Source organism: Phoenix dactylifera, chromosome 5, assembly GCF_009389715.1.
Source record: "Phoenix dactylifera cultivar Barhee BC4 chromosome 5, palm_55x_up_171113_PBpolish2nd_filt_p, whole genome shotgun sequence".
NCBI lineage: Eukaryota > Viridiplantae > Streptophyta > Magnoliopsida > Arecales > Arecaceae > Phoenix > Phoenix dactylifera.
The window spans coordinates 17,873,768-17,897,240 of record NC_052396.1 but is presented as its reverse complement, the minus strand read 5'-3'; the positions used below and the strand labels follow the sequence as shown (position 1 = coordinate 17,897,240).

General features: G+C 42.0%; 1 protein-coding gene across 1 annotated transcript; it reads right to left on the bottom strand.

Moving 5' to 3' along the window:
• Positions 1 to 4,224: 4,224 nt before the first annotated feature.
• Positions 4,225 to 10,471, bottom strand: LOC103713008 (rop guanine nucleotide exchange factor 14). Its single transcript, XM_008799754.3, has 9 exons — positions 10,282 to 10,471; positions 10,151 to 10,210; positions 9,443 to 9,559; positions 7,040 to 7,459; positions 6,143 to 6,297; positions 5,980 to 6,054; positions 5,537 to 5,812; positions 5,031 to 5,378; positions 4,225 to 4,749 (listed from the first exon to the last, which is right to left on the bottom strand). Exons 3-9 carry the CDS (start codon positions 9,507 to 9,509, stop codon positions 4,468 to 4,470), a joined length of 1,623 nt encoding a protein of 540 aa, XP_008797976.2. The 5' UTR covers positions 9,510 to 9,559; positions 10,151 to 10,210; positions 10,282 to 10,471; the 3' UTR covers positions 4,225 to 4,467.
• Between the last annotated feature and the right edge of the window lie 13,002 nt (positions 10,472 to 23,473).

Below are 23,473 nucleotides of genomic sequence, written 5' to 3'. Positions count from 1 at the left end.
CACATATAAAAATATAAAATTAATGCACCAAGATAGAGACAAAATTGTCCAACAAAATTTAAATTAAAATATTATTATATAAAAAGTAATAATTAGAGAAATTTTATGTAATGTTGATTATTATTCTATTTTTATCTAATAGTATTATTTATAGGGGGTGCAAATGGGTCGGATCGAAGTAGGTCATGAGTGATTCCAATCCAACTCAGTTCCTTATTTGGAATCTAATTTTGGATCCGACCTAACCCAATAGAAGATCGGTTCAGATCCACGACAATAATTTTTGACTCAATGGATCATTCGGGTCAGGTCAGGTCCATGTATAACCTAGACCTAATCCAAAAACTTTGAGTATGGGTCAGGGCTGATTCGGATCCAAGTCAAGTTTTGGCAAAAAAATTCATATTATTTGTAATGATAACAACTATTATTCCAAAATCAAAGGTAGCACTTTTATTGTACCCACTCTCCGTAGACTGTGGGGACAAGCCAATATGTGAGGTTTCATCATTACCGGATATATGAATCATGGTAAGGAATACTTTGTGTTACGAGTTGAATGATGATTCCCCTATTTCTCAAAGTTTATGTTCACACATGGTCAAAGAACTAGGGAAATATTACCCAACAGCTTGTTGGCCCTTCTCCTTTGCAATGTAAGTAGTTTTCTTGTTCCCTTGGTGTCTTGAAACAGAATTTTATAGAGGCATAAGAGGTTTGATAGCAACAGCAAGATTTATCCTATGAGATCATACAAGCTGGCTGATGCAGCTGGCTGATGCAGGTGGCTGGGATTTATCCTTCCTCAATGTTTTGTTACGTATGCAGAGTTACTGGGATTGTGAGAAGGTTTTAAATGTGCTATAATAAAGTTCTAGGCTTCGCAGATTTGGATCGAAGGGGATTCAATGGCTATTATCTCTATGTTTAATGAACCTAACTATATACATGGTGCTTGGCTTCTCCTTTGCTGCAGGATATTTTGTATTAGACGTGTTGTGGTTCAAATTTGGCTCGAGGGTGACCATGCCGGTGGAGTCGAAGAAGCCGTCGATGGTTGGAAGGAGAAGACGGGAGCCACCTCCTGTGCGACGGTCGTGGACATGCACAAAGCCTCACCGGTGTTTCCGGTGAGGGCCCTCCGATGATCAAGTTAGAAGGGAATAAATTTGGTCCAGCCAAACAGTCTCTTAGAAGTTATCTGACCGAGCTATTTATAGTTCCGGTGGAGTGGCCCAGGTAGCAAACGCACTGTCGGCCCTCATCATGAGGGGCGTGGCTTTGAGCCGGATGGCGCGCAGCTTAGGCTGGTTGGTGGCGTGTAGTATTACCCGTTCTTGAGAACGATAGGGTGTTGACAGTCACAGCAGGGTATGGCCGAAGTAGTCAAGGTGTCGTCTGACTGTTGAAGGCCGGCTATGGAGACATGGCACGATAGTGTTGTAATGTACGGTCACGTAGATGGGCGTAGGCACGCACATGGGTGCAGTCATTGGCGAGGCCGAGCTCGTTGAAAGGTTGCATCATGCGTTTGACGATGTTGGCTTGACGGATGTTGTGAGTAGCTCAACTTTCCGGATTCTGAAGTGTGCTCGGTGGAGCGCCCTGAGCTCAAGAGTCGGGGCGTACCACTGAGGTAGGCGTCCTGAGCTTGGTCGGGGTGGGTCAGCGAATACTGGGGGCACCCCGAACTTGGTCGGGAAAGTCAGTGAATATTTGAAGTTGGTGGAGCTTTTGGCGGAGTTCCGAAGTCGAGCTGACTTTGAGCCGAAGTGAGGATCCAGCCGATTAGCATTAATGTTTATTAGGCCGAAATTGGACGGCCTTTTAGTTGTGAGCTGGACGATCCATTTTGCCCTCCCATTAGGACGTAGTCTTGTTTTGTAATTCAAGCCTCTCATGTCTCTAGGACTGAGAATCAAGTGGCACATTAGGATGCCACACATGCCTTAAAAGCTGGTTTACAGAGACCTTTAATATATGATATTTCTGTTGCTATTTTGTAAATTAGTGTGCCATGTATGTTATTGTTTTTCTATTATGTTCAGGTATTTAGTCATCAGCAGCTCTATTAATTGTTTTTATAGTAATGCAATCCTCTCTCTTTCTACAAATAATTTTACAGATTCGGATCGAATTGGATCGAGGTGGGTCATAGAATTGAAAATCCAAAATTACCTAGATTTTAAATGGGTCAGATCAGATCGGATCTGAATTTAGTAAATCTAGACCCAACTGGACTCTATGGATCCTCCAAAACGGATCAAGTCGAGTCTAAGCTGGTCAGGTCAGGTCGAGGTCATAGGTCAATTCGACCCATTTATAGCCTTAATTTTTTTGTTATCTTGAAAGTTTTAGCAGGACAATAATACTGTTCTACTATGGTTGAGATTCAAAATATAGAAGTAATCTTTCTGCACCTTACAATGAGGCCGCATACATCTTACTCTTTTCGGACGTCATATGGCAAGATTTCTATGCAATGAGCCATCTTTTTCTCTTTGTTATTTTCACCATTCATATATATATTGACCTTACATAATCGAATAACACTAGAATTTTTAACTATTTTTTATACTTGATTAAAATAACAATTAGTATAGTATTAATATTTTAATCTTAAATAATATCTAATCATGATAAAAGTAATGAATAAATAAAAAAAAATTTCTTTGCAATAGGAAATAAAACAACAGATGCAACGGTGGATGTTGGCGTTGTTTGGTTATGACCCCACCTCCTCTCCACATGAGAGGGACTCATAAGAGTCAATAGATTAGGTGGACTTGTGGGTGCCAAGAGAGGTGCACGGGTTAACGTGACCGTACGATGGAGTCATTTCATCACACGTGCCATAGAGGATTTGTTCCGAATTACTCGTGCTCAGAATGAACAAAAGAATCTTATTAAAAATCACTGCTTCTAGGGGAAAAAAAAATAACGCTTCAAATAATCTGGATCATCGTATCGGGATAGAATTTTTTAAGCATGGCATAACTACCGTAAAACAAACATGGCTACGAATTAGTTCGTCTTCTTTGCTGTGCAATATTTCTGCAAGATTCTTTAAACACATTAGGAAGGATTCCTCCATTATTTTAGCATTTTTTGTTTTTAGTTTCTGTGACGGTACTCAAACTAGAGTAGTGTAAACAGTTGTTGTAACAAAAAAAAAAAAAAAGATGCGTCCAAAAAGGACCATCGAGCTGTGGTGTACTTCAATCTGGATTTAAGTATGCTGAGGACCGTCTGATTAAGATGGGGCTACGCACGAGCAGCGGCGAGAGCACAAAAATAATGAGCTCGCACGTGGAAGTGACACCCGGATTTGGTGGTCACTCCGCGTGCACCCATGCATTGGCTATTAAAGAAAGTTGAAATCATAACCAAGGATTAGGGTAGAAAACATATTCATATTTATATTTATTTTCATTCAATCCATCATGGACATGGTTCCAATATTAAATAGATACCAAAATTAGATTCATATTTATTATAAGTAGATACAGTTACATATTTAAATATTAAGTATATAGAGACGTGACTCGAATATTAAAAATATTTATATTTTCAATAAAAAATGGATATAAATTGGATACTATTTTAAAACAAATCGGATTTTTTGAGAAGAATTTAATAATAAAAACTAACAATAGTAACATATTTATAAAAAAATAATTTTAATAAAAAATGTAATTTCAATAATATTTGTTAAAAGCAAAAAATAATTATCATAATTATAAAATTTTATTAAAAAGTAAGAAGTTGATCATAAAAAATCTATATCTACGAATATATTCAGAAAAGCAGAATAATAAGTACCTTATACCAAGAATCTGACACGACAACCTCCCTATTTAATATAAATGCATGCTCATCTATACTAGTAACAGGAGTTTCTAAGTACATATACAATAAAATGAGATAGTTGGTTAAAATGGCACAAACATTCATAAGCAGCAATTATCTATAAAACATGTAATAAACATATACTTACTTCCTTATTAGAACTCTTATACTGTGACTTCATTATAACAATACATTTATAGTTAGACGAACTATAATATTATTTTTAGATCTATAGCACAATAAACAAGAAAATAAAAAGAAATGCAGAACTTCTTTGCAATACTAACTGATGACCATTCTAAATTAAATTTACAAGTACTAGCATCTCAATACTTAGCATAAGAGTGTACAGATGAGATTTTTTTGAAGATAGCATTGATTAAAATTGACTGCAATACATATTTTTCAAAAAGCGAATAAGCCATCATTCTACATAGAGTGCAATGACTAAAATTCTCTTCCTGTACAGTGATTGCCTCAAAACTCTGTTAACTGCAAGGCCGTTTCCCTGCTCAAGAAGAGCTTGAAGGAGGGGTGCTTGCACAGAGTTCCCTTCCATAGCACCAAGCTCTGCTTCAAAAGGGACTGGCTGTGACCACCATTAGTGTTTTTCCCTTGTTACAAGGGTTCCTCCACGGCCTTACTTGCATTGTCTTTGATATAGCGCCCATCTGCCATGTTCATCTGGTCAACAAGACAGCGCTTAATATGACCTGGCGGTGTTTCAGTGATCCCAGCAAGATATACATCAGAACTGAAGTCAAATTTGAGAGTGGCAATGGGAGTAGCGGGCTTCTTCAAGTCATCCTCTTGCAAGATATCTCCTATTCTTGAGAGTATACTGAATGCCAGGCCCACCAGAACCCTGGAGTAAGCTTCAACAATGGAATGCCCAACATCCTACACAACGAAGAGCAGGGTAACGGATTTTAGAGATCCTGGTTTAAGAGTAATCACTGCATGAGCCCGAAAGCAAGCTGACAAGCTTTACATATAATTGGATATCTCTTTTAGCAGCAATTATATACCGAGCAGGGTCTTCAATGAAGCAAAGTGTATACTAGTACTCCTAACATTATATTCATGACATTTTACCATTGTGATAGAAAGTCATATATTTGGATTAGGACAAACTGGAAAGATCCCCTAAGAGAACTAATCTGCAAAAATGATGATCTCACCTTGTTGTATTGGACCTTGTTGACATCAATAAAGGAACGAGGAAGGTTTAAAAATCTGATCTTCAGAAGTTGCAGGAGTGCTTCAGCTCTTTCTAAACACACTGCCACCTTTTCAAGTTCCGACCCCTTATCCCTCACAAAGTACCATGGGTACCGCATTGGTGATCTCTTGCCTGCTTCTTCAGACATTCTCTGCTTCCAGGCAAAGACTGCACCCTCTAATCGGTTCACAGTCTCAAGGACTTTGTGTTCACTTTTCAAATTAAGAGAAAGCAGGACTTCCTCAGCTGAAATTGATTCCACAGCTATAGCTTGGTAGATATCTTCACCCAAGCTAGCTTTCCCTGTCTGCGAAAATACAATTTGACAGGCTTATGCAAGGCTGAAAATGAACCCAAAAATTTAATCATATTGTCTTGAGATTAACATCTGTCATGCCAGAAAGCATTAACTAGATTCCAGCATGAAAAAATTAGAAGAAGAGATGGCAGGAGGTGGTTGCTTGCCTTTGGAAGGGCGTCCTTGATAGCATCTGGAATGGGCATCTGGTGCAGCACCTGTTCATTGATGGATTTGGCAGCCTTGAGGATTTGATGAACAAACTTCCCCTGGAAACCAAGCCTTTTTCTTTGAGAAGGGGAGAGTCCACTGTCGGGAACCCGAGGAGATGGGAGCCACCATTTCTTGCTCTGCCTAATGCCACCACTTTGGCTCTGACCTTCAGCTCTGCTACCATCTTCAGCATACCAAAACTCCATTTCCACCATTGAATCTAATACGTCCTGCAGAAATTCATTTTTCATTGGCCACCATATGACTTAGTGAAAGTAGAACTGGAAGAAATTTATGTTTAAAATTAACAAAGGGAACAGTTGAATGCAAACTATCCAATTATTTCTCATCATATTTTGATTGCTTTGTACTTCAACAAATAAAGTTGATAACATACAATAAGCATAGAATCTAGCTTTTGAAGGGCAGGAAGATTCATGCAAACATCTGAACGGGCTTTAGGGGTCATTATCTGCACATAAAATTAAAAATGAGATGAGAGGTGGTTGATCTTGAATGTAAAAATTCCAATAGATATACTGGATTTACCAATCCTGTACCTCTAACATCCGGCCATTTGCTCCATTTTGCTTTGCAGGAACCAGCTCAACCATGTAGTTGGTAGGAGATAGCAACCAGTCCATTTCCCTACGCCACCTGCTTTTTCTTTCTTCAGATAAAGGTTCCAACTTCCACAATTCCCCAAAAACTGATGCTGAAAATGACATGGATGTATAGTGAAACCAGAACTAGCTCAAGTCTAGCAAGCAAAGTAGCTTGTACGTCATATACAAAGAACATAAAGTTGAAGTCTACACTACCGAGTTAACTTAATTTCCAATAAGATAGCTCTTTAGCATGTGGAAATTTGTAGGCTTTCCTTTACCATATTATTTGAAATATATGACTAGAACCAATCTTGGTATACCGTCGGTGAACATGTTCTATGCAGGCATATAGATTCAAAAAGAAAATCATTTCTTTTTTTTTCCAATGAATAAGATTTTGTGCAAAGTAAGTGAAAATATAGGGTGATCGAAATTCTGAAGCTTTATCAACTAGATCTTGTAACTACACACAAATTGTACACACAAATTGGACGGACACATTAATGATGAAAAAATTTCATGAGATTTCTTACACAATGACCATTACAAAAATACAGCAGTGCAAAAATTGTCTACTAATCTAAAGCAAGTTCAAAGCCTTTATCTTTTCATTCTATTCAAACTCAAAATAGCTGATTTTGGAACAATGGTAATAATATCTACACAAATATTATTATTTTTTAAAAATAGTAGAACCCTAATATGCTAATCTTAATGTGCATGCTTGGAATTTACCTCCCCTCTAAATCATCTACGTTCATTTGGAATCATTCTGAAAAGCAGGCATGATTTAAGAGGCAAAAATTCAAAAAAAAATATGATAGTAGTATATAAAGGTTATTTCGATACCTGAGAGATTTGCTATGGCATTAGACAATGAGAGAGCAGTGCTGATCCCTTTGGCCCCTCCTGACATATCTTCACCAAGCAACAGCTTCGCAAACCTCTCCTTCATAGCCTCGACATCTGAAACATCCATACTGTAAGTAACCAGTGCCTTTCCTTTGACACCAAAATGGTGGAGACTACGGAAGGTGTCCCATTCATCAAGAGCTTGCTCCTCCTCCTGCTTACTTGACATCAGGCAATGAGAGGAGAAGGAGGAACCCACGGCATCTTTGCTCGAAGAGCAGCTTGAGACATCATCATCAAGGGAGTTAGTGGTAGCACAGGCATCAGTTCCAACCATGCCGCTGCTGCCACTCTCATTATCATAGGAGAAACTGTTGTGGATGATGCAGCTCTCGAGGCCTCTATAAGTCATCACCCCTGCATGATTGGGATCATTCTTCTTATTTCATTGTTCTGGGGAAAGTTGGTAGGTGTCAGCTCTCAAGACAAACCTTAAAGCAGCTAAAGACAGCACTGTTGGGCCTCACCTGCTGCCCATTAACCAAGAATTCCATACCTTGATTTTGCAAGGCTACTACAAGAAATGATGGATCACCAAGCCCAGGTCATGGAATCACAGCATATATTGTCTTTTGAAAGCCTGTATTAAGCTAATTATGGCTAATTCGACAAGTTTGAGAAAATCCAGTGACATCTTATTAATTTTTCAAAGAATAACATGAGAAGCACCACCATTCCGAGTCTAACCTCGGGACCTCTTTCCCAGTGCAAGTGCTGAAGACAGGGGTGCCAACAATTCTATTATTCTAATGCTTCTTGTTGACTCCCAATCAATTTCGGTATTGCAGCTGCGCAATCACCGGAGTTGGTCATGATCAAGGATAATAATCGACGGGTCGGGTTCAGGTGAATCATGCATACTTGTGAAAATTTATGCGCATGTCCTGCACCCAGTTCCAAAACTGAAACAGGCAGTGAGTTAGGCTATTGACATTCAGCTGGTGGACCACGTTCAACATCAAAATTATCACAACCTCGGTCTCTATTGATTAACATCATTTTTTATAGAGCTTTGACCACTATGCAATTTAGACTCTATAGAGCATCTAGAAAGTAAAAGAAAGGATGTCTTACTAATAAACTTACTGATAATTAGATAGGGGACCAGTAACAAAGAGTCCTAGTTAAAACTTTCAAGTACATTGACAAAATGCATGACTATCAACATATGTAAATCAATCACCTAGTGAGTGATACCAATAAAAATTGCTGATGCATAGCCAATTATCATACTGATGCATAGGCAAGTCAGGTTAAAAATTGTTGGCTGCCAAGCATGAATAAAGATATCAATATCTCCTCTCTCTCTCTCTCTCTCTTAACTCTTTCCCCTTTCTTTCTTCTTTTGCTCTAGCTTTCGCCTGAAGCATGTTTTGCTTTAAACCAGTTAGGCCTTTCGACTTTACCTTTTCCTCAAAAAAAAAATTCCTCTTTTTTTCCAAAGAAGCTTGGTTGGACATGCATAATATGTAAATAATCATCACAACATATAAAAAATTAACATTATATCACATATAAGTGAAATATGAGGCCATCATTGTCCTCATTTATGTGACCCATCATGAAGCACACAAATGTTTGTGCTCTAAAGCCTGGACTGAAGAGGACTTGGATGGGTCAACATGGCTGATCACATGTCCTGTTGGCCACTGCGCACTAGGTGCTAAGAAGTGGAACTAATAGGCTTGCCAAGTGTTGGTACAGAACCAATTCGCACACCATTTGACCACAGCCTTGGACCAACCGGATTTAAAGGCCATCTACACTATCCTGACATTATTATATACCACATTATCCAAAAGAAGGTGATGAGAAGAATCCCAAACTCATTCACATTCGAAATGACTCTTTTATTAAAATTTAAAAGGGAACGTTGACACCCAGTAGTAGACTTAAAACACAAGAACTTGGATTCTTATGAACTCTCTAGTCAACAGTTCTCCTACCCAGTAACTATTTAATTGAAGACTTGGCTTATAATAATGGACCTGAACGTATTGGAGCCATGTCAGGTGCTAGCCGTGCCAGCTCCCAATGTCATCAAATAGTGTGGCATTGGTACGAGCCCACACCACGTAATGGATTTTTTGACAAGTGGCAGGTGCCCATTTGAGGACACCGCTGCCCGCTGTTTAGCGTTCGCTACCCTCCTCTTCACCCCCACACCCCACCTTCTTTTTTTCTCCTTCTCTAATTCAAATCCAGGGACGATACATCGCTTTCTTCTACTCTTCCATTTAAATAATGACGCACCAAAGGAGGTCATGATGCGTCCTTAATATAGCTCTAAATATATGAAGGCAAAGAAATAAATGGAGATCAAGGGTGGAGATGACATACGGTCTTGCCCGGCGAAGTCCATGCTGAAGTCTTTGGTTCGGCGGCGACAGCAGACTAATCTCCTCATGATTGATTGAATGCTTTGATCACGGTCTCAATTCACCCGAACCCAATCCCCTGCTCCGAAAACAAAATTATGTGTAAGAATTTCAGTTTTTTTTTTGTTTCTAAAATGAAAGGATTCAAAATTGAATCAATGGAAAACAGCAATCTCAAGTCACAACTGTTGAAAAGGGCATTTCTTATTTTTTATCAATTTTTATAATTTATGTTACGTTTATTTATGGTGAGAGAGAGCTGAGGATAGGTGGAAAGGATTAAAAGCTACAGAAAACAGAAATTTTGAATCTTGAAGCTGGTGGGATGGATGCGAGAAGCTTTTAAAAAGGGAATCCAAAAAAAGCCTTAAAACAGAAAATTAAAAAGTTCAAAAAAGCTCCTTTAAATAATAAAGATTAAAAAAGAGAAAAAGTAAATAATAAAGATTAAAATAGATATAGGCCCCAGCCGGGTCCGTAAAAGAGCTCTGCATATCTCTTAGATTAAATCCCGTGTAACCCAGAAAAAGGGGAAGAGAGATTTTTCAAACAGCCAGGGGTTCCAGGGGCAACTGATTTTTCACAAAAAAAATTCATCAGGAAAGTAAAAATAGACTTTAGATTACTAAGAGAAAGAGAGAGAAAGGAAAGAGAGATAGAGAAAGGATACCTTATTTTGGGACCAGAAGCACTTGTGCGATGCTCGCAAGATCTCTAATGGCGATAAGATCTGCCAAAACGAAATCCAGAAAATAAGGATGCGAAGCGCAGTAAATTTGAGAGAAGGCATTTTGAGGTTACCTGATAGTTTCGAGGAGAGAGAGATGATCGAGAGAGTAAGCAGAGAGAAGAAGAGTGTCGAGTAGCGGCAAAGGGATCGGATTTGGGGTCGGGCCAGGCGGGTCGGAGAAATAGAGCCCCACCACCGCCACCGGCAGCTCCCGTGCGATCGTCCCAGAAATTTCAATCCGCGGCTCTTACAAGTTACAAATCTACCGAATATATCATCTTTTTCTTTTTCGTTTGAGGGGGACCTGTGCTTGATCGAAGGCCGTTAGTTTTAATTTGCTTTCGGCTCTCAAAGCATGACACTGTAAACTAAAAAAGGTTAAAGCTTTGCTTCATTATGCCTGCGCGCGAATGAGTGCCATTGTATGATCCGGTGTAACGGAATATCAGTAAATATTTTTTAAAAATAAATGATGGAGACTATCCAAATTCAATATATATTCAAATAATTTATATTAAAAAATTAAAAAATAAAATTAGTATATTTTGATGATCTTTAATTTAACCATAAAGCAAGCAAAAAATAATTGATATTAAATGCTTTAATACCATTTTAGGATATACCAAATAAATGGTATATCCTAAAATAAGGGTGGATTTAAATTCACCCAATAGAGCTTTGCAGTAGCATCTTTTAAGTTCATTGCACGCTACATTTTGCATAACAACCCAACTGAGAAAGTCGATGGCCTTCGAAAAGATTTGGATAAATGTAGAAATATTAGTCTTTGAACTATTTGAGAAATTACAAGCAATAGAATCATTGTCTCTCCATCCAAACCCAACCCATTTGGATCGAGAGTTATAACTCAGACCAACCCAAACTTAGATGGGGCTAATATTATCGAGTGAGGATTTTTTTTTTTTTTTGATATATCGACAGTTCACACTAATCACGCATGAGCACTGCTCAATGAATCAAAGGCCAAAATACTCCACAGCGGTGGAGGGACAGGTACACACCGGGTCTAGAGAATGTCTTCGGAATGATGAGCAGCAAAGGAGGTGACCCTATTAGCAGCTCTGTTCGGTTTCCGGAATACATGCATAACCTAGAGAACGCACACTCTTGCAGTAACCGTCGGACGTCCTTTGAGAGCGGATGGTCGGAGACCCTCGACCCCTCTTGTAGAATCTACTCAACCACGTCCACCGAATCCCCCTCCAAGATGATACATCGGGTCTCTAGAACTCGCCTCGCATTGGAAACACTTTCCATGCGGCCCTGAGTTCCGCACCCAGTACAGATGACTCGAAGGAGTGCCACCCTTCCGCCGCAATCAGCCCGGACTCGTGATCTCTAATCACAAAGGCAACACCTGTGCCTTCTCCATCAGCGGACAAACTACCATCAAAAATCATCTTCAAGTGGGAGAGTCCCATTCTACATGTCAATATCGACAACGATGAAATTTATAGTAAGAGAAAAATCCGTTGACTTTAGAAATCGTGAGGGTTCAAATCCCTCTATCCCCAACAAAAAGTCCATTTTACTTCCTAACTATTTATCTTCCAAAAATTAATCCCTATTTTTTATTGGATCTAGTTTAGATTATTCTCTTCGATTGATTGTATCTCAAAAGACACACTGCTTAAAAACTTCCCTTCCCCTTCTATTGAAAAGAGAAAAAATAGATTTCCGGTCACAGACCAAAAATTCAGGGCAAATTGGAACCATTAACTATTTTTGTAGGGGCTCCCAAGATATGAGTACATACCTAGGCACTATTGCAGCAGAGGTGGAGAACCATATGTCCCTAGCCAGCACAAAAGAAACAATCACAGTAGCCTCGGAGACCTCGTCGGTCAGACAGATAGCTCCATCCACCACCACCCTCGGAGGGGCCCTCCTGCTCTCGAAACTCTGTCATTCCTATTCAGCCAAATGTGATAAGCCAGATAGGCACCAGCAATGCCCCATATGGCAGAACTCGGAGCCCGAATGGTAAATCTCAAGTATCAGAGTAAATTCTCAGCAAACTCAGTAGACCTCGGCACGGAAAGAGAAGCCTATCGCCAAATCTGGGTAGCCCGTGGGCACTACAAGAGGACATGGTTGATCATCTCCTCCACCTTCGAGCAGTCCAAGCATGTCGGGGAGACCCCCACCCCCCTCCTCGCTAGAACACTCTTGGTTGGTAGGCATCTCTAGGCCACCTTCCAGATAAACATGGCAACCTGGGGGTGAATCTGCATCCTTCAAATCCAGCTACTGTCCATACGCCTCGAGCACTCACCACCCATTACAGCCTGCACATCAGCAGATCGAACCTTGGCCCTCCCAGTGGTCGTCCACACCAGTCTATCCGCCTTGGGCATGTGAGGTAATGGGATGGCAAGGATCCTCTCAACCAGCTCGGGCCCGAAGACCCCTCTAATCAGCCCCTCATCCCACCTACCCTCACCGGAAATAATAAGGTCACTGATTGAGAGCCCCCCCAGCCTCGCCGAGTCAACTATCATCGGTAACCTACTTAGTGGATGCTCAATTACCCATCTATCTTCTAGAACGTCAATCGACCGACCATCCCCAATGGCCCACCTGATCTACGCCAGAACCGCCGGCGCGTGTGAGCAAATCTCCCTCGAAATGAAAGAACACTGACGTCTGAGATGGAAATCTGCCAACGCCATGTGTGCCCTGTACTTGGCCCTCAGCAAGGCACTCCACAAGCGCCCCGACTCCAAAATAAATCGGGTCATCTGTCTCGCAGCAAGTACCTCCCACCTCTCCACCAGAGAGTGAATCCCCAGATCTCTCTACCTAGACGACTAGCATACCACCTCTCAAGCCACTAGGTGAACATCGCCTCTGCCATCCCATCGACCCTAGATGAAGTTCCTAAACAACTGCTTCAGGGACCTAAGTAGTGATAGCGGAACCGAGGTGTTTGCCATCAAGTAAACTAAAATCGAGCACAGCACCGACCGCATCAAGGTGACTCTCCCCATTATAAATAGGGCCTCTGTCTGCCAGCCCTCCAGCCTGCGTCTGATACCCTGCACTACATCGAAACAATCACTATGACAGAGCCGACCCCCTGTGATCAGAACCCCCAGGCATCTGAAAGTGCCCTTAGACTCGCCCACCCCCAGGATGTCTTTGATAGCTTGCTTTGTTTGCGGCTTGGTCCTAGAGCTAAAACAGATGGTAGATTTAGCCCTGTTCACCCGCTGACCTGAGGCGTAGCAATAGTCCTCCAGAATATTCCGAACACCCTCGTCGACCCCCTCGTCGCATGCACTAGTAACAAACGGTCATCAGCAAAGAGCATATAGGAGATCTGAATTGCCTTCAGCACCGATCTATATGCCTCCAACACCTGAGTCTCAGCCACATGCCTGAGAGCCCTGGACAAAGCATCCGAGTAGAGAATGAACAGCAGGAGAGATAGAGGGCATCCCCGGTGAAGACCGATTGTAGAGGCAAAAAACTGAGTAGGGGTACGGTTCACCAAAATGGCAAAGGACGGCGAGATCACACATCTCATAACCCAGGCGATCCAATCATCATGGAACCTAAAGCTCTCCAGTGATCTTCGTACAAACTCTCAACTCATCCTGTCATAAGCCCTCTCCGTGTCCAGCTTGATGCTTATCAAACTCCTCCTCCTCGAGGCTCTTTATAAGTCAAATATAAACTTCTATGCAATAAGGACATTGTCGGAGATAATACGCCCACCAACAAAGGCCTCCTGCTCCAGGCTGATAAGTCTCGGTAAGATGCCCCTCAACCTAGCAACGAGGATCTTTGCCATGGTCTTGTACAAGGTGGTGCACAAACTGATCGGTCGATAATGGCTCGGCTCTAAGGCATTCTGCCTCCTTGAGATCAAGGTGACAAAGGTCCTCTTCCAATCTGCCGATAAAACTGCCGAACTAAAGAACTGCTGAGCTGCCACAATCACATCTTGTCTAATCAGAAGCCAGTATCTCCTGACGAAGAAGGGTGGAAACCCGTCCGGAACTGGGTCCCTATCCTCACCCAAAGACCAGAAAGCCTTCCAAATCTCCTCAGCCGAAACAGGCCTGATCAAGGCCCAGATCACCTCCTCTGAAACTCAGGAAGATGGATTCGGCATGAAGGATGAACTCTAACCCCAGGCCGATCTGGATCTAAAGAATTGCTTCAGCACCTGCCTGATAACCTTCGGGTCCTCAATCATCTGACCATTCGTGCCCCTGGTACATCTAATCCTACCCCACTGCCGTCTGATGATGGCTGATTAGTGAAAAAATCTGGTGTTCCGATCTCCCTCCCTGATCCATAGGACTCGTGACTTCTACCTTCAGAGAGTCTCATGCTCCCGAAGAAGAAAGTCGTTGGTGGACAAGTGAGACCTCAGCTCCTCTATCTTCTCAGTCGACAGGCCACCACTCTGTACCTCTAGGATCTGCAATCTGGATATAGCTACCTCGGACTTCTCGAGCCTTCTGAAAATGTTTCCCACCTCCTTATTCCACCACCACAAGTGTTGCTTAGTGATCTCCAATTTTCGAAATGTCCTGTACATAGCACTGCCATGGATAGGCATCCGCCAAGCCCACGAACCACCACCCAAGAGCGAGGGTATGACAACTAGAATTTCTCAAATCTAAAAAGGCAACAGTGATGAGTGGGGGATGAGGTACTAACCAGAATCAGACAGTGGTCTGAGGCGATCCTAGGAAGGTGGCTCATCCGGTAGTTCGGAAAGCACTGCAACCATCCAGTCATGGCAAAGATTCTGTCGATCCTCTCCCATACTTTGGCCTGCCCCTGCCGGTTGTTGCAACATGTGTATCTCGGACTCTTGAAGCCAAGATCAATCAGCTCGTTGCTCGTGATGAAGTTCTGAAATTCCCTGACCTCCCTCTTGTTGGAGAATGCCTTGCCCCCTAGCTTCTCCCGCGGACCGTCAATATAGTTGAAGTCACCTGCCACCATCATGGGATGTCCCAGCTGAGATAGTTTAGCAACCTCTTTCTACATAACTCTTCTCACCCTGAACTTCGTATTAGCATAAACAACCGCTAGCACCCACGGCCTGGTATTGCCTTCTGAGATCACCATCACCATATGTTGCTCGCAAACATTGAAGATGCCCAAGCTCCCATACTCCAGCCTTCAAGCTGCAATAATCCCACCCGAGAGCCCATGATATTCCACTACATAGAATCCCCACGAGCTCAGGAATGCATGCCTGGCACACTGCAAACTCCTCCCTGACAACCGGGTCTCAAACAACACACACACCTCTGGTCTACGAATCTGCACCAACCTTCGAAAGGCCGGGGCGAAAGAGGGCTTCCCTGCCCTCCGACAGTTCCATAACAGGACCTTCATCAAGCATCCAGGGTAGCATCAAGGATCCCCTCAGGTCCATCCTCTCCACTGCATAATAGATCCCATCATCCGCCACCTCCTCCATCTCTCCCTGCAGAACCTGTTGCGGGTGCAGAAGAGCCGCTTATGGGGTTGCACACTCCCACCTCCCAACGGATCTCCACCAGTCCCTGAGCCATCTAGACTAGAACCCTTCCCGCCTGCTGAAGTCATCACCATCTGAGCAGATCTCCTCTATCTCCCGCTATTCTAGAAATCAACCATCGGTAAGGGCGACATAGAGGAGAAGGCCTCACCGCCCACAACACCCTCGGTCAGAATCAATAGGGGCAGCACCGGAGCCGCCCTATGTGGAAGCCCGGGCTCTTCCTCATCAGCGCTTCCCAGTCCCTGCTCGACCCCCACCCTGCATGGTGGAGAAGAGCTACAGCCCCCAGGGTCCTCCCTTGCCGCCATTGCAACTGGTTTCGGGAACCCAGACCTAGAGATCCCACTGTTGATCATGGCCCTTGCTCAAAAGCTCAACCCCGACCTAGAACCAGAAAGGCCCCAGCCCAGGATACCCAAAACTCCCTTCGCGAGCCCGCTGGCCCGCCCTCCACCCGCAACCACGCTCGGCCCATCGTGCGCGCATGATTCTTCGTCGCGCCGGAGCGCGTTGGGCCAGAGCCTTCTGCACCCACGCCTAGAACTATAGTCCGCGGGCCCAACTCGCCCTTTCCCAGCCTGCCAATACCGGTGCTAGGTGGGCTTTGGGCCCGAAAGAGCCCTAACCCAAAGACATTCTCCCAGCCCTTGGATCCAGCGATCACCTCGGCGACCAACTCGCTGGGTTGGCCCAGCTCGCCGCCGAGTCAAAAAGGTGCCATCTTCTTCGTGACATCCGAGTCCCCGCCAGGGCTCGAGCCATCCGTAGTCCCGTCAAAATGGGCCACCCGCTAAGGCCGACTCCCGATCAGCTTCGCCCTTAAACTGAAGAAGGAGGTGCTCGTCCACCATGGAAAGGATCTCAAGGTCGTAGGAGAGCTTCCCCTTCAGCCGAAACTCTCGGACCACCCAATCCATTGGCACCCTCCTTCCCATGCTCCGCAAGATCAACGCGGTGGTGCTCCAAGCTTCCCTAGCTTTCTCCAGTCTCTCCGGTGGTACCACCACCACCTTGTGAAGATCTGCTGCACCATTTTCAACTCATCATCCGAGATACTGAACCTAGTCTAGGTCGCTTGTCAAGACGGCACCTTGGCCACCTTTGCCCATGACTTCTCGGCGACGTTCACCCCCGAAGGCTGGCGCACCACCTCGGCCCCCGGCACGGTGTCACCCATCGGCTCCTTCCCTAGACTGCGGTCGCCCAAACCTTGACCCTGGGGTGTTCAACATAATGCCTCACTCGTGGCCCGAATATTGGCTTGTGAGTCACTTACCCCCTATCGGGTTTCTTTAAAACAGGACCCCGTGATCTTGATTCATGTCTCAGGATCAAATTTTTTCGCCACCGTGTATGAAGGCTCATGCAAACAATAGCTGCTTAAACTTACAGTCTTTTGGAGCTTTGTCTTCTTGGCACTCATTTTAATTAGAGTATTGAAGCAACTCTAATTGGATACAAACGAAACATTTTAAGGCATCCTAATTTTTTTAAAAGTTTTCTTTTTTTGTGCTAAAATGGATGAATCTTACAGTTCTAGTATGGATACATCCAAAAAAAATCAAAGAACATCAAATCATGGAGCACTCTTGGCAAGTCTGTGGAGTGATTGATTAAAACCCCATTTGATTTTGATGAGCTCAAAGCATTTGAGTATAATTCTTGTTTACTAATGAATTCAATTAAGTGTTTCAGTGAAAATCCTGTCTACGTGTCTCTAGACTTGGTTCATAGTATTTTGGATAAGTTAAGAAGTCAGCCTGAACCAAAGTCTGAGACTCGAGTCGACTCCTGAGTATCACGAGTCGACTCCAAGCGTATCAAGTTCACTGGCACGGGCTCGAGTCGACTCCAGATCAGTACGAGTCGACTCCGACTGAGAACAGACAGAAGAACAGAAAGCTTCAACTCAGAACCTATCAACGAGTCGACTCCCAAAGTGCGCGAGTCGACTCCGATGTTCACCGAGTCGACTCCAGGATAGTAAGAGTCGACTCTCAGAGGAACACAAGAAAAAGTCAGAGAGCAATTTTCGGACTCTGAGATTCGAGTCGACTCCCGCAATATGCGAGTCGACTCCAAGACTCCGCGACCATCAACAGACAGAAGACCAAGTTACTGCCTCTGAGATTCGAGTCGACTCCCAGACAGCTCGAGTCGACTCCAAGACAGCTTCATATCAAAAAGGCAGAAGACCAAGTTTCGGAAACTGAGAGCCGAGTCGACTCCGAGGAAGTTCGAGTCGACTCCAAGACTGGACGAGCCAAAAGACAGAGAATCGGGAGTTCGGGCTCTGAGATTCGAGTCGACTCCCAGGACAGTCGAGTCGACTCGGGTGGATCAAATTCAAAATTGGATCCACGGACTTCAGTGGATGAGCCGACTCCGAAATTGCCAAGTCAGCTCCAGAAGTTGGCGAGTCGACTCCAGGTCAAGACGAGTCGACTCCCAGTCATGAAGGCAACTTTAATTCAAATTTGGAACAGTTGCCGAGTCGACTCCGGAAAAGCTTGAGTCGACTCCCGCTACAGCCGAGTCGACTCCTGATCGCGCGAGTCGACTCTAACCCACCAACGGACACATTGTCAGGCTGCGCAGAGTGTGCAGAACGGGCAGAAAAAGCTCTCTAACGGCTAGTTTCCGTGGGGGTTGGTTTAAATAGCTAGAGAAGACTGTAGCAAGGCAGAAAAGAACTATTCCACTCCAACTAATCAAGCATTCAAGCTCTGCAACGTGTTCTTCAACGAAAAAGAGGAAGATCTGCATTTACTGCATCCACCTACATCTTCCCAGCAATTAAAGCCTCCTCCTCCTGCATTCAAGTCGACTACTCACTCAAGAGGAGACCAGAAGTTTAAGAAGCCATTCCTCTTCTCCAACCTAAAAGCGTTTGAGGCTTCTTAACTTCATTTATTGTTCATATTGTCTTTTATCTGCTTTTGAGAAGCTATATTTTTCTGTTTCTTCTTTTTATTTACACATTGTATTTGCTTGGTTCAATCGGGGGATTGAATCAAGGGGATTGAGGTTGGTTGGTGAGCCGAGTGTAAAACCAACGTGTGTAAGGGTTCGATTGTGATCCCGAGAAAACAATCGGGGTGGTTCTAGTCGGTGAGCCTGGGAAAACCGACCGAGTTCGTTGTGAGCTCGTAAAACAACAAGTTTGGTTGTGAGCTTGGAAAACAACCGGCTGTAATCCAAGGGGGTTATAGTGAATTCCCAAGTGAGACTTGGGGAGTGGACGTAGGAGCAAGGGTTAGCTCCGAACCACTATAAAACTTGGTGTTTGTGATTGCGTGTCTCTATTCTTCTTTCTTTCATATCACTCACAGCACATAGTAATTAATTAAATAACTTACACTAGTTTTAATTACTTATCCACATCGTTTTAAATATCCAAATTATTTTAAAACCCAATTCACCTCCCCTCTTGGATTGTCTATCTGGGCAACAAGTGGTACCAGAGCCTAAACTCTTCCACCCAAGAGTTAAAAGATCAAAATGACAACCCCATTTGGATCTTCCCACATTGAGGGTCAGTCCACCCAAAGACCCCCTTTCTTTAATGGATCCGACTACTCATACTGGAAGGCTAGGATGAGAATATTCATCCAAGCCCAAGACTATGAGATGTGGACCATTGTAGTAAATGGCCCATACATCCCATCCACATATGTAGAGGGTATCACGGTACCCAAATTAGAAAAGGATTGGGATGAACATGACATGAGAAAGGCACAACTAAATTCTAAAGCTATGAATGTGTTTTACTGTGCCTTAGACAGAAATGAATTCAATAGGGTCTCTACTTGCAACTCTGCAAAAGAGATCTGGGATAGACTTGAAATGACCCATGAGGGCACAAATCAAGTTAAAGAATCCAAAATTAATATATTGGTTCATAAGTATGAACTATTTAAAATGGATTCTAATGAGACAATCACTAGCATGTTCACTAGGTTTACTGACATTGTCAATGGCCTAAAAAGCCTTGGCAAGAACTATACTAACAGTGAGCTTGTCAGGAAAATCCTTCGGTGTCTACCAAGGTCGTGGGAAGTTAAAGTGACGGCAATCCAAGAAGCCAAGGACTTGAACAAATTACCACTCGAGGAGCTTCTTGGATCCTTAATGACGCACGAGCTAACCATGAAGCAACACAACGAGGAAGAGTCCTCCCACAAGAAAAAGGTAATAGTTCTAAAATCTACTTCATCTAACAAGGAATTATCTTGCAGTAGCAGCAGTGAAGGAGAAGAACATGAGGAAGATGATGGTGAGGCACTTCTTGTGCGCAAGTTCAAAAAATTCATCAACCACAAGAAGGCTTATCATCAAAGGAGAGGCCCCTCAAATTCCTACCGCAAGGACAAAGGTAAGAAAAGGGAAAATGAGGGGATTGGGTGCTATGAGTGCAAAAAGCCGGGACACATCAGAGCTGAGTGTCCCTTACTAAAGAAGGGCAGCAAGTACAAGAAGAAGAAAGCCCTTGTCACCACCCTATCGGACTCCGACACATCATCTTCATCATCGGATGAAGAACAAGAAGAGAAGGCCAATTTCTGCTTCATGGCCAATGAAAATGAGGTAACTTCCGAAACACAGCTTGATTTTACATTTGATGAACTTTATGATGCTTTTAATGAATTAATGATAGAATATAAGGCAATAAATCTTAAGAATAAAGAACTAAAAATAACTAATCAATCGTACCTACATAAATACGATAAATTAGTTAAGGATAAGGATTTAATCACCAAAGAAAATATAGAACTTAAGACAAGCAACCAACTTTTAACTCAAAAGACTAATACCTTAACTAAAGATAATGAAAAACTAACTAAGAAATTTTCAGAATTTAAAAATCATAAACAAATCTTAAACAAGGATCTAACAAACAAACTAAATGATCTAAAAACAGAAAATCAAACACTAACTAAAGAACTTAACAAATACAAACCCTTAGTTGAAAAATTTACATATAGTTCTGAAAAGTTAAATATGATACTCAATAGTCAACGAGCAGTATTTAATAAAGCGGGTTTAGGATATAAACCAAGAAATAAACAAAAACTTCTTAGTAACTTCTTTGTTAAAGCTGGGGAAACTAAAACTAAGAAAATAACCTGCTTTTGTAGTGGAACTATAGGTCATAAAGCAAATGTGTGTAATTTTAGGAAAGGTAAATCAAGAAGAAAAATTAAAAGGGTATGGGTTCCAAAAGGAACCAACTTGACTAACCATGAAGGACCCAAGAAAACTTGGGTACCTAAGTTGACATGATTTGCTTGTGTAGGAGTGTCTTGCAGCCAAGGTCAACAAAAACTGCTGGTATTTGGATAGTGGCTGCTCAAGGCACATGACGGGTGATAAGGATCAATTTTTCACCCTTGAAGCTAAGAAGGGAGGTGCTGTGACTTTTGGAGACAACAACCAAGGTCACATCATTGGTATTGGTAAAGTTCAAATCACCCCTTCAACTTTTATAGATAATGTTAGATATGTTGATGGTCTTAAGCATAACTTGTTAAGCATTAGTCAATTATGTGATAAAGAATATGATGTTATGTTTAAACCATCACTATGCATTATAACAAACCCTAATGACAATAGTTTAGTTTTTAAAGGGATTAGACGTGGAAATGTATATGTTGTTGACCTAGAAGATCTTGCAAAATATAACCAATGTTTAGTTGTTAATGAAACTAAAGATAATGATGCTAGTTGGTTATGGCACCGTAAGTTAGGTCATGCAAGCATGGACACAATAACTAAACTAGTTAAAAGAGATTCCGTGATAGGTTTGCCAAAATTAAAATTTGAAAAAAACAAAATATGTGAAGCATGTCAATTTGGCAAACAATCTAGGAACTCATTTAAATCCATAAAATGTGTCTCTACCTCTAGGCCTCTAGAATTATTACACATGGACCTATTCGGACCAACTAGAACAACAAGCCTAGGTGGAAATAAATATGGTCTAGTTATTGTAGATGATTACTCTAGGTACACATGGGTCATGTTCCTAGCACATAAGGATCAAGCATTTTCTGTTTTTAAGAAGTTCCATAAGGAAGTAACAAATGCTAGAGAGTCTTCAGTCATAGCCATTAGAAGTGACCATGGAACTGAATTCGAAAATCAGTCATTTGAGGAATTTTGTAGTAAAAAGGGGATAACCCATAATTTTTCTGCACCTAGGACACCACAACAAAATGGAGTTGTGGAAAGGAAAAATAGGACTCTAGAGGAAATGGCTAGAACTATGTTATGTGAAAGTAACCTCCCTAAGTACTTTTGGGGAGAAGCCATTAATACTTCTTGCCATATATTAAATAGAGTTTTATTAAGACCCATCATAAAGAAAACACCTTATGAACTGTGAAAAAACAGAAAACCAAAAGTTAATTACTTTCATGTTTTTGGATGTAGGTGTTTTGTTCATAATAATGGGAAAGATAATCTAGGTAAATTTGACTCTAAATCGGATGAAGAAATATTCTTAGGTTACTCTACAACTAGTAAAGCCTATAGAGTCTTTAATAAAAGAACCTTAGTTATAGAAGAATCTATACATGTTGTATTTGATGACTCTAGTGACATCTCCTCTAGTAAGAAAGTTAATTTTGATGATGATGTTGAAATTCTTGAAGAAAAGATAGATGAGATGGCATTACAAGATGATAATCAAAAGTTGAGTGAAGGAGCACCATCAAGCCAAGAGGCTATTGTGGATCATGGGCTAACTAAAGCTTGGAGGTATGCTCACGGGCATCCTAAGGAACTAATTCTAGATGATCCATCTCAACCGGTTAGGACTAGAGCATCCCTTAGAAATTTAAATAACCATCTAGCTTTTGTCTCACACTTTGAGCCCAAACACATAGAAGAGGCCGAAAATGATGTAAATTGGATAAATGCAATGCAAGAAGAATTAAACCAATTTACTAGAAACAAGGTATGGAATCTAATAGAGAGACCTTCTGAATATCCTATTATAGGCACGAAATGGATTTATAAAAATAAACTTGATGAAAATGGAATTGTTATAAGGAATAAGGCTAGACTAGTAGCAAAGGGTTATAATCAAGAAGAAGGTATAGATTTTGATGAAACCTTTGCTCCTGTAGCTAGACTTGAGGCTATTAGACTATTATTAGCATATGCATGCTCTAAGGACTTCAAACTTTTTCAAATGGATGTAAAAAGTGCATTTTTAAATGGGTATATTAATGAGGAGGTATATGTAGAACAACCTCCTGGTTTTGAAAATCATCAATACCCTAATCATGTATATAAACTGAACAAAGCACTTTATGGTTTAAAACAAGCATCTAGAGCATGGTATGAGAGACTTAGCAAATTCCTATTAGAACATGAATTCTCTAGGGAAAATGTAGATACAACCCTATTTCTGAAAAAGCAAAACAAAGATATGTTATTAGTACAGATTTATGTTGATGATATCATTTTCGGTGCTACTAACAATCGCCTCTGCGAAGAATTTGCTGATTTGATGCAGAGTGAGTTTGAGATGAGCATGATGGGAGAGCTGAACTACTTCCTCGGGCTTCAAATCAAACAGTCTGAAGGAGGCATCTTCATCAATCAAGCCAAGTATATCAAGGAGATGCTCAAGAAGTTTGATATGGAGGGAAACAAGTCAATCAGCACCCCCATGAGCTCATCATGCAAATTAGATCAAGATGAATCAGGTAAATCTGTAGATC

Coding starts and splice junctions, on each gene's coding strand:
- LOC103713008 (XM_008799754.3), bottom strand. CDS start 9,509: ATGAGGAGATTAGTCTGCTGTCGCCGCCGAACCAAAGACTTCAGCATG. Junction 6,298..7,039: donor TGCCATAGCAAATCTCTCAG/GTATCGAAATAA, acceptor TGTCATTTTCAG/CATCAGTTTTTGGGGAATTG. Junction 4,750..5,030: donor ACAAGGTCCAATACAACAAG/GTGAGATCATCA, acceptor TTCGTTGTGTAG/GATGTTGGGCATTCCATTGT.